The 12,233-nt window shown below is 40.8% G+C and overlaps 1 protein-coding gene across 2 annotated transcripts in view; it reads left to right on the top strand.

The window, feature by feature from the left end:
- slc38a4 (solute carrier family 38 member 4) overlaps positions 1-8,088 on the top strand; it is a 56,262-nt gene extending 48,174 nt beyond the window's left edge. For both annotated transcript variants that reach the window (XM_028570945.1, XM_028570946.1), the window contains 3 exons: positions 2,179-2,323; positions 3,551-3,648; positions 3,928-8,088. In XM_028570945.1, the coding sequence (XP_028426746.1) occupies positions 2,179-2,323; positions 3,551-3,648; positions 3,928-4,032 (348 nt within the window). In that variant the 3' untranslated portion in view covers positions 4,033-8,088. The remainder of the gene's footprint in view (positions 1-2,178; positions 2,324-3,550; positions 3,649-3,927) is intronic.
- The last annotated feature ends 4,145 nt before the right edge of the window (positions 8,089-12,233 follow it).

The raw sequence follows: 12,233 nt of genomic DNA, 5'->3' as shown, positions 1-12,233 counted from the left end.
ATTGTTTATTAATTAATTTTGGTTCAGATGCACTGCAGCCTTTTCAGGTCAGAGTTCAAACAGGCCATTGGAGTGGTTCTCTGATTTATTAAAGAGCTAAAAGATGACAAAAAGTGTCATGCTGGAGGAGGATTTACACCAGAACGAGAGATTTCCAAACCTGGCTGCCCAAAAATCGTTCTTATTAATGTACAGAGGGAGGTTTTATAGGTGTCACCACTAGAGAGCTTGTGTCTACATTCATGGCATCAAGTGTGTTTTGCTGCAGTGAAGCACAGTTTGTGAAACATCTTGTTTTTTTTTTCAGCCCAATTTGACTAGTTTCAAGTAGTGTCGATGTTTTTGCTTGAAAGGGACTTTTCCCTTATGTAGTTTCAGTTCACACCCAGGATCTGTTATATTTAGCAGCTGTCACAGAGTGTCTTCTACTCGGTCTGGCGCTTTGAATATACTTGCACCTGCAAATGTGCACAAAGAGAGGAAACGCAATCATGGTTTGCAGTAAATAGGCTGAAGTGCACCTGGTTTGTTTTCAGCTACTTCCTTTGCAGAACTAGCTTACATACATAGCTCAGACCTAAGCCCCTGGTTTGTTGCTAACTGGCTGAACCCAGATGTGGATGGGTGAATCTGGCTGCCTACAACTCCAGTCCATCAACTTCCTCTGTGTGTGTACGTGTGTGTGCAGTGCCTTTGACAGGTAAAGAGTAGGGGGCAAAAAGTGTGCAAACATCACACTGTGAACTCCAAAGGCTTTGCGCCAGGTAACAGTCGGGTGCTGAATAGTTTGGAGCCTTGGAGAGAAATGCCGCATCCAGGCTCTAGTTTTCCAAGCCTGGCCTAATTATGTCACAGCTGGTGGGAGGGGGGGGGAGACAGCGGAGGTGGCACGCTTGAAGAACTTTAGGAAAGATGCCGTTAAATTATTGTCAATATCTCCCACAAGAAATGAGTTTTGGCTTAAAAGTGGGGGAACCTTTTTCTTGGCAGTGGACAGTGAAGCGCAGAACTCATGACAGTCGTGATGGAGGTCACTTGGTTCAATCTGACAGTGCAGAAAATCCAGTTAATGTGATTTTTTTTCCCATGCTAACTGGACATAAATCTCGTGCTTAAGTCAGACTTGAAAGGATACAAAGACGGCATGCGGTGTTCTGCCAAAAAAAAAAAAAAAAAAGGAAAAGATTGCACGTTTTGTCCTTTTCAGGTAAACTAAATCAAGAAGTTACTTTCCCTGAAAATCCATTTGCATCTCATATTTCATTCTCCACACACAAGTGTCTGCCAGAGCTGTAATTAAATGTGTTGTCATGACAACTGGTGGCCCTCATTTGTCTTTTAATGTGGGTCTAGTAAGTAAAAGAGGAAGGAAGACCGGTGAGTGACAATAGCTGCCCCCCCCTCCCCAACCCCACATGCAGGCACGCCCGCCCTCCTCTCACTCCCGGCTGATGCAATCCTGTACTTGTATTACGCTGTGGGAGATAATCCTGCCCTGCCTTTTTGAATGGCCACCTTAAGCAACGCCCCTTGTAACCTTTCCCTTTGAGGCTTGCGGGTGCTTCAGGTTTCACCTGACACCCGCAACCTTTCACCCACTGGAGGCTTGAACAGGCTGCCTGTGGCTGAGCAGCAGCAAGCGTCTTAGCTGGGATCTCCCGGTTCTCTCTGTTTCTCACACACACACACACACACACAGTCTCTCTCACACACACACACACACACACACACACACACACACAGTCTCACAAGTACACACACTAGCCCCGTAGCACTTGACACACTTCAGTCGGTGGCCAATTTTGGGACTCGGCCTCGGGCACAGGCCTGCAGACACACAGACTGTTGTTGTTTATGGTTTGTTTCTTTGCCAGAGACAGACTGTATGTAACCAGAAGACTAACACTGCTGGATTTAGTGCTGAATTTAGTGGATTTAGAGCTCAAATGTAATACATTTGTATTCTATCGAACCAAACTGATACCTTCTGAAGTCACAAGCAAAAAAATTGCTGTGATTGTTACACATTCCCCCATTCTCATCTCAGTCAGATGATGGTGAACTTTATACAACTTTGTTGTGAAATAAATGAACGGATTTGTCTGAATTTCTCTGATCAAGCAAAGAGACTTGAATGTCAATACAATGTGTTTTTCTTCCCCCCCCCCCCCCCCCCAGATCCGCACCTCCATCAACACACTGCTGTTCAGCAATCGAGACTTCAGCTGGGCTCGCCACATGCTGATTGCCGCCGGCATCCTGGCCTTCAACAACATGTTGGTCATCTTCGTCCCCACCATCAGGGACATCTTCGGCTTCATCGGTGAGTCCCGCCTCCAAACGCTTTGACGAACAGCCACGGATTTGGTGTTGACAGTTCCCGTTTTTTTTGGTTTTGTTTTTCTTTTGCAAAAGAAACTCAAAATGTGACAATATGGCGAGGAAGATTTCGTTTACAGACAATAAAACATGCAACATAAAGAACCCACAACATGGACAAATGTGAGTTAATAAAACAGGCAGTAAAGTCAGGCAGTCGAGGCCCGAATAGCACCTTCGGTTCAGGGGTCGTTTTATTAAGTAATGACGTTGGAAGCACAAAAGCTTAAAGTGTTTGGGTCGAGTCAGCTGTGCAGTCGCGTGAGCCGTTTGTGACCACTGATCAGCAAACATGGGACATGTCTCCCTGACATTAAGCTGCAGCGTCTTTGCACGTACAGCTCTAATGGCTAATGGCTTTTCGCCTACCATGAAAATTAGAAGTATCCTACTCCCTTCCCTACACCTGGTGAAACCAGGGTCCAGAGTGTTCCAAACTGTACTAAACGTACGGAAATTGATACGTCCATTTCAAGCGATGCCCGCATACATCCATCCGTCTTTTATGTTGGCATGGATGTTAAGCAATACATTCACTAGAGGGAGTTTGAACAATTCAGTCTCGCACGGACCTCAACTTTTCCCTTGCTACCATCCAACTCACATTTAACTTCCGTCCAACCTCCCGATCTCGTATCTGTCGGCACTGTTCCCATGATTTGCGGTGCTACTGCTCCGTTTGTGTCCGTAAGCTTTCAGAAAACGTGCACAATCACGGGTGAAATTAACGCAGAGTATGGACTTCTGCCGTATACTTATCTAACGTTGGCGCATAAATGAGCCTTTTAGGAGTTGCCAAGAGATAGCGTTTCAGGCAAAGGCTTGCGTGAACATACTGAGGGAGGAAGGAAGGTTATTGGGGGGGAAAAATAAGCAAAAAAAACAAAATTTTAAATTTTGTGATGCAAAAAGAGCACGTGCGGGTCATTGCAGTTGTGACAAAAAAATTCAGCTTCGGATTTAGTAAACGCTTGATTCGCTCTTACAGCACTTCAGATAATGCTCAGATTCATTCATTTCCACAAGCAACATGCATTGTGGATAATTATTTATTTAATGTTATTTGCCTGTAAACATAAAAAAAGTGATATATCTTAAAAAATATATAATATTTCAAATAGCAACTGTCTGAAAACTGCAATTCTACAAGTCTTATTTTTTTTTTGTGCAGGTTCCTCTGCAGCCACTATGCTCATCTTTATTCTACCTGCTGCCTTTTACATCCGCCTGGTCAAATCAGTGCCGTTCCGCTCCCCGCAGAAAATCGGGGTAAGTTTGCAGAAACACACACACACACACACACACACACACACACACACACACACACACACACACACACTCCGATCAACGTCTTTCTCACTGTATCATTTTTCCTCACTCCATCCCCTGAGGGGCGGATAACATTTTCATAATGTGACTCGTCAGAAGTTTCCAACGGACCCCCGCTGTGCATCATCGCACATTGAACTCACATTTAATCTCTCATAAGTCTCTCTCTCTCTCTCTCTCTCTTTCTCTCTCTCTCTCTCTCTCTCTCTCTCTCTCCAGGCGGCCGTCTTCCTAGTCGTGGGAATCGTCTTCATGATTGGCAGCTTGTCACTCATCGTCCTCGACTGGGTCCACAACCCCCCAGGCTCCAGCGGCGGTCACTAAGCTCCTTCTTCCCTCCTCAGATTCACATTTGACAGTGCAGCAACCCCCCGCCTTCATCAAATCACAAACATCAATTATAAAACCCCTCAACATATGGACATAATATGCTGCATAGAATATCACTGGAGGGAGACTTTTTTTGGCTTGGTTTCTATTTTGTTGTTGCTGTAAAAGTTCACAACGCAAACGAGAGAATCAAAAAAAAAAAAAAAACCCAGAGAGGGATCCGGTTTGCCACAAAGACAGCCTGAAATCATTGCCGTTTTCCTTATTGTTTCCAGCTATGAAGAGACGGAACAAATACATACTGTGCAGCCCTCACCTGAAGCAGATCTGTGAACTGCGATTTACAGGGCTGGAAAGACAATGCAAGTCCCTCAGTCCAGACATTTGGAGGTGGAGTGTGTCGTCTTCTATGAAACAAGGAGCACTTCTAGCATTATGTTTCACTTTGTGTAGCGCTTACACACACACACACACACAGACACACACACACACACATACACATACATATAGACATAGCAAAACACATCTACACCTCTGTTTTTAAGCAGCTATCCATGAAAAAATCTCTGAAATTAACCAAACAATGTAGACTGGGTAAACCCAGCCCGATCTGCTGGCGATTTGATTTCCTGCAGCTCAGCCTGGAAACCTGTATATTTATCTATCCTGCTTCCGTTGCAAATCTGCGGGGACCAATCACAAACTGGCTTATCCACCTGGCGTGCTATTGGTTTAACACGATGGCGATAGAGAAGCGACGGCAAGCAGCTTTTTGTTTACATTCAACATGGCGGCCACCGAAGCGCAGCAACCCGTTGATGCTGCTGTCGCTTCTACGTCGCCCAGCTCGTTCATCTGATTGGTTGAAGGACTATCCAATTGCGTACAGAGTCATTTGAACTATGCCCGTTGCTCACGCCTCTTGTGCAGTAGAAAATACAGAGCAGACTCCCCAGACTAATGTTCAATCTTAAAAGATTGAGCTTGGACTGGTGATAGCCAGGCTACAAACAACGCTTAATTAGTAACTGAATTCAATCATTTAAAATCTTTTTTTATTTTATTTTGCTGCTATGCTAAATTCACAATCAGAAGCTTTGCCAAAGTCAACATACAGTTTAAGTCGATCAGGTTCATGCCAGAGCTCTGAGTCTCCCGGATCTTCCTCGCTGGCTGTTTTAATCTCGGCTGTGTACACGAAACAAGGAGATGCTTTCAGTATTCCTATCACAGAGGAATCTGAACATGCAAGGTATCAATGTACATAGTTAAGTTTGTCTACTGAAAAAAAGATTGTTGTACAAAAATTACAGTCTTTTCTATTCAGGTCGTATGAAGCTAAGTGATCATTTCCAACACGCAGTATGCATACCTGCTGGAATAATTTATTAGCCACTTCACATTGGGCTGGACAACTAGGTATAACTGTAGGTTGTTATTATTTTTTTTAATAATTGGCAAAAAAATATGTGTGAAGAACTATTTAAAATACGCAGTTCATAAATATGCAATTGGACAATTCAAAAGAGGATTTAATTCAACCAAAAGAGCCAAACATAAAATAGTTAATTTAAAATTGGTAATTTAAAGATGCCAAGATCGCAGTAAAATATTTTCAACACGTGCCATACTATCCTCCTCACTGTCGATAGAAAACCCTCACTCTCCCCAAAATGTAATTTCAGAAAGGCCTTATCTTTTATTTTTAAGGTGATTACATGCTATTCAGCTTAAAAGAATAGTTTGATTTTTGGTAAAAATGCGCTAATTTGCTTTCTTGCCGTGAGTTAGATGAGAAGGTTGATACCACTCTCATGTCTGTACGCTAAATGTGAAGCTAACGTTACAGCCAGCAGGCAATTAGCTTGGCACAAAGACTGGAAACATAGGAAAACAGCTAGCTAACTCCCCGTCTTTTTCATTTCGGTTTTCATACAAAGTCGACTCATGAGATATAATGTTTGAATGGTTAGGCTTTGGAGTTGCTGGTGATAGATTTTCACTTTTCACTTAGCTACTTCAGCTAGCTGTTTTCTCACACTTTCATTTTCTATGCTAGGCTTAGCTAACTGTCTTAAGGTACTAGCTTAATCTTTAGCACACAGACATAAAAGTTGTATTAGTCTCTGCAACAAATTGAATACACTTTTTGCTCAAAAATGTAAAAAGTATGTCTCTTAGGAGTGGTGATTTGGAACAAGGTGGATGATAAACAATATCACACATCACGACGCTTGGTTGTAAAAGAGAGCTAGATTAAGTATTGGTACATTAACTCTTTAAAAATCAGATACAAAAAGTAACCGGATTAATATTTTAAACTGTGCCTTTGGATTGTTTTTTTTTATAATTGGCCTCTAATACTGGTGCCTTTGGAGTCATTGACAACAACACTAAAACCTCGTTTCACCTTTTCTCTGATGCCGTTACGTGTCACCGACACATCCAGCCAAAGTGGACAACATTTATAGATCCTTTGCGGATCTACGTACATGAAACAAATTGATATTTTAAATGAAATAGTGTATTATGTGCATGTTTTTGGATTACAAATATGGTCTTTTTGGACAATTGTATATGCTCTGTAAATAATCTTTATTTTATGGTACACTTACACTCATTGTCTGTGAGTGGGTTGTTGGGGGATTCTGCCTTTCAAAGTCTTCTGCAATCCAGTCTATGTTTTAGTATATAAAAGTATACATAACGTTTATTAGAACTTTTTTTTCTTTCTGGCTGTATGACAGTAGATTTTTTTCTCTTTATTTGAAACTTGTATATTTGTAGAAAACTTGGTCTCTATATATCCATTTTCATGTTTAAATGTTAACTCATCATATCAGTTTTAATTAATCATTGGCCTGCATTATAACACGGTTTAATCCCAGAAGTCTCAGAACCGAAGCAATACATTTCTGGAGCTTATTGGTTCCTGCCGACCAACACTGGGTTCAAATTAAAGCCACAATTTAAGCGCTATTGATGTTCGGAAAAAAACGTGCCGTAACACTAAACATTAGTATTTCGTGACCACACTACAGTAAGGTTCTTACAGGACATAACACCTTAATCATTTGTTAAAAGAGCTAATGGCTTTTCTGCTATTTATTGCATGGCATAGCACGTATGCTAACGTGTAGCCATACAATATATGCTAACGTATAGCCATATACCTAGGCTAATGTGTAGCGGTACACCTATGCTAACAAGAACCCTCTGTGTTTGCCCATTCTGAAGATCTGCACAATCATACACAGTGTAGTTACTTACCTTACTGTGGCTATGACTGCCATCCTAAAAAAACTTTTCAAATCCACGTGAGGTTTTATTTCCATGACGTTACTTGAACTGAAGTTTTCCACAGCCTGATAAAGTCTGCAAGCTTTATGACCGAAGGGTCCATGCAGCCTCTTTGGTACCCGGAATGAATGTTCAATAATGGATAGTTCTCAGTTTGAAAATCTGGCTCCTCATTTCTTCATGAATGTTTAGCTGTAACTTCCTTAGCCTCTTGCTTTCAGTGGCTTATACTGGTCATCGGTAGTCAACAGCTTCGTCTCTTCCTCAGGTTGGGTTTTGTCTTTTCAAATTGGTTTTAAAAAGGTTTTTAATAGAATGCTCCCAACACAACACCTCTATTTCCTTTAGTATCTCAGGTATATGGTCTGGATGAATATTTCTCTCTCACTTTTAGACAACTTCAAATATCTTCACCTCTTGTGCATGATTGAGCCAAGCTGTACAATGCTGTTGTTTATGTGCTGGCCTTGATAAGAAATTGTCTTGTGAATCTGTAAAAGCAGACAAGTCCCCAGCTAATTTTGACAGTGTTAAGAAAGAAAGGAGTTGTACAAATCCACCTGCCTTATTTTTCTATGGACCTCTAGCCGTGGAGAAGCACTGGCTCAATGTGTCTGCTGTTCACAGTGTCTCTGCTTCCTGTGGATCAGGCCGAATATTCAGATTTGTAATTTTACACCCACACAAAGGGGATGTTTTTTGTATCCGTGATGCTGTTTCATTATGATGAACAATAAAAATGTGAAATGAACAAAAGTTTGTGTTTTTGTACACTCTTTCACCTATTTTTTAAATATGTTGCACTTTACACAAAACCTAGGATTGATTTCAAGCAAGTAGTATAAATGCACTGATGGTATTGGCGTACTATCATATAAGTCCAATTTTGAATGTGTGTATGACTTTCTATATTTAAACACTGGCAAAAAAAGAAACGTTTTGTCACACCAGGGCTTACATAACCTGTCTCTGTCCCAGACTGGCTTATCGGCATGTAACAGCCAAAGCCCTATTTCTGGCAGATCAGATATTAGGCCTCTGAAAATAAAATAAATGCTCCTGTAGCTGTCTAGGTAGCATCTACTGCTGACATGTAACACCATCTTGTAATGCTCCCAAAGATGGTGGGGAAAATGAGTAACCTTTTATCTTTCCAGATACAAACTCTTGACTCCAAAATGAAACTGGGGTCCATTTCAGAAAGCAGGTCATTCATTCATCCAGTCTGTATCAGGCTCATTTTAGTGCAGTATGTTATCTGCATGAATAAAAAAACAGGGTTGGTTTATTAACTGTGTTAATGATCCTGTTGATGAAGAAGCTGTATGACTTCGCAGGGAGTTAAACATACGTCGGGAGATGATATTGAGGCCCCGACTACAGATGCATTTTCATTTCCAGATACTAGCCTACCTATTTGAGCGGTATCGTTTTTCTTCCCAGCCTATCAGTTATGTAGCCTACATAACCTTATCCTCATATCACTAATGTCACCCATCGTGGACATGCTCTTACATCCCAGCACATTATTTGTGTCACATTAGGTTTTTTTACAGCAGTTTTCTTTACAACATTGTTGATGCGGCACATATTAGTAAAACCACTGTATAGCAAAGCGCCGTTAGAAGAGTGTGACTTGATGTGAAACATTTTTTAAGCATTTTTGTAGTGTTCCCTGGACACAAACCAGTGATAGCCATTAAAAAGGAGTTCCACAGGATTGCAGGTGAATGATGTAAACCCTTTGAAATTAAAGATTATGAATTATAATTCTGTTAATGATGGTGCTGCAGCCCCAGAATGGGATCAGTAGGCCTAGGACTTTTTTGCCGGCAGGATTGCACCTAAATGAAATAGATTATAGGTTCAATACCATTCACCAGTAATATTATACTCATAATTACATATGATATTAATACACTATCTTGGAACAATTTTCTCCCACGCAAATTCTCACTCTTTTGCAGGAGCATCAAAAAAAAAGCAACACAGCAGTGTACAAAATACATGTTCAACCTCGCTGTATGTGCACATGAGTTTTCCACCGACCAGTTTGTTTGTGGTTGCTACCATGGTGAATCGTAGTATCATGGCTCCATTCATGCTGCCTTTTTATAGTGGTGGTGTACGCGCTTAACTCTGAGTGAACCTACTCTGAGTTGATTGAACCAACTCAAATCCGCTGTTCTGGAACCAAAAACTCAGAGTTTCCCATCTCAGGGTAAATCAACTCAGAGTTCAGGGTTTGTTAAACCTCCTTCCTGAAACAGGCCCCTGGTCAAAATGAACTGAGGGCCCAGAGAGCCTTAAACGTTCAAGAAATTATTTTCATTTTAAATATTACTGTGTTGGTAGAAAAAGAGAGTAGTGTGCAGTGCAGCTTAGGTGGGTTCACATCCTGGTATTTTTGTATAGATTAAAGGCAAACATTTACCCAAAACTAATGTTAAAGGCACAATGAGTATGATTTATCAGCTGTATAACAAAAATAGGATGTAGGCTCTAGGCTCTTTTTTTCCTTGGCAACTACTATGTTTTTCCTAAATGGTTAACACATTTTTAGGCATTCTATTATCAAATGGCTTGGAAAATAGTGCATATAGATGGTGTAAATGGGGGTGGGGGGGTGGTGGGGAGAGGGTGGATATCCCTAGGTGAGCATGCCCTGGAGCCCCCCAGGTTTGGGATTAGCCCCCAATTTTTACAACTTTTGGCTCCGCCCCTGCTGCCCTTTGCCTGCATTTTCTTATTTTTCTGTGTTTGGGACGTTTCTGGGCGTCAACCTCTAAAAATAAAAATAAAAAATGGGCACCCAGGTACCCTATCATAAGCACACATCCACGATGAAGCTATGATAAAGCTTGTTCTAAAATGAGGGCAAATGTGGGATTGGCATTTATCCGCGGGAGATAACCCTAACCCTTGTTAAAGGGGCCAACTTTGAATGTTGTTTTTAAAAACTGACTATTCCTACACATTCGGTTTTTAAGAATATTTTGTAATTCCGTTCTTTTTGGGGATTTTGCTTTTTGGGTTGTTTCCTGACGTGTAAAGTAAAAAAATCATTAGCTCCAGTACTGTATTTAAGAACAACATTAAGCACAAGTTTTAGTACTTTGACTATTTCTTTATGTAGATTTCATATTTTTCAGAAGTAAATTCAGCATTAAATGTAGCGTACTAGTTTGGTTGTATTTGTAGACTGAGATTTGAAGTTGAAAACGTGATCGTAAAATGTGATATGTGGTTGAGCATGCAAAATACACCTAACACCTTTTTGATTTCTGTTCATAAAATGAAAGACACGTGGTGTGCCAACTGCTATGGTCATAGTCAGCAAGGTTAATGACCTTTAATTGGAGATGGCTCAACTGGGTCTCGATTTTCTGGAAACCAGCGACTCAAAGTTTTCATTAAGATAGATGAGAAAGTATGTTGTGTAACAAAGGTTTCATAGGCATGTTTAAATGGCTGAGGCTGCAGGTTTGAATTCGCAACATCACCAGAATCAGCATGGTCACATTCCACCACACGGGCTGGTCGTGAATCTGTTTATACAACACCCGTTGGCTCTGACCTCCGGATGATAACCTGCTGTATCCTCGCTTCACCTCTCTGGGCCGTCAGTGCTACGCTTAGGACATCTTCCCTCTGCCAGCAGTGGGACGTTAGTACATTTACTCCAGTGCTGTACCTAAGTGCTAATTTGAGGTGTTTTTTTGAGTAATTGGAGTCTTTTCTTTTCATGCCACTTTCTACTTCAGCTCCGCTACATTTCAGAGAGAAATATTGTACTTTTTACTCCATTACATTCATCTGACAGCTTTAGTTACTAGTTACTTTACAGGTTAAGATTTCTCATCTACACTCGATAAAGAGCTTTTTTCCTCTTCTCCCAGGCTTTATCTAAATAATTAGCCAATTTATATGTTTCATATGTATGTATATATATATATATATATATATATATATATATATATATATATATATATATATATATATATATAATATATATATACACACATGTCTCATGATATATTGTCTCTGGTGTATTATTCAACTTTTAGGTTTTGTTAAAGAAGGAAAAGAAAATCTCAACACTCGAAGCTATCGAATCGCAGTAAATGAAAATTGCAATACATATATCGGCAGCCATGTATCGTGAAAGAATGGAATCGGGACAAAAGCATATGGTCCCCAGCCCTAGTGCTTGTCGTGTATGTGTTTGGTTGAATGAATCCACACTTTACTACACACTCCTGCACTCATCTTCTTTTCTGTGTTTCAAGTTGAGTCCCCTGGTTTCTCTGCTAATTCTTCTACCCTCTTTCTCCCTTCACTTAATTCCTTCCTTCCTTCCTTCCTTCCTCCCTCCCTCCCTCCTCATCCCTCTTTACCTCTGCAACTGTGCAACATACCCCCCCCCCTTCCCCTTCTCTCCCTTCATTTCCCCTCTCTATCTTCCTTTTATGAGGATTAGCTGTACTGTTCTGTACAGTGGGGTGAATTCCAGAGAATACGCTCACCGTTAATAACTTACTATCTGTGTGGGAAAAAGGCTTCACCAGCAGAAATCTGCAGGGATTTTGAGTCGAGCCAGCCAGCTGTGGGTAGTATTCACTGAAAGTCTTTGAGAGAGTAGTGGGGTCGACGACGAGAGAACCAAACACTTAAAAGCAGTTAGCAATTTGGCAATTATGAGAAAAAAACAATCAAACCTGAAAGCCTGTAATAAAACAATTCTCATTGCACCAGGCCTTCCAGCCTAAAACTATAGTGTCTTTGTACAGTAAATCCAAAATTATGAATCCATAACCCAATTTATGTAATGTTCCACTTCCCCGGATCGCTTCATGCTAGCGTCATTCAGATTATTTAGTGTGATAGCTACAATC

This window comes from Perca flavescens, chromosome 23 (assembly GCF_004354835.1).
Source record: "Perca flavescens isolate YP-PL-M2 chromosome 23, PFLA_1.0, whole genome shotgun sequence".
NCBI classification, from domain to species: Eukaryota; Metazoa; Chordata; class Actinopteri; order Perciformes; family Percidae; genus Perca; species Perca flavescens.
The sequence above is the reverse complement of the archived record's forward strand: the minus strand, read 5'-3'. Positions and strand labels throughout refer to the sequence as shown.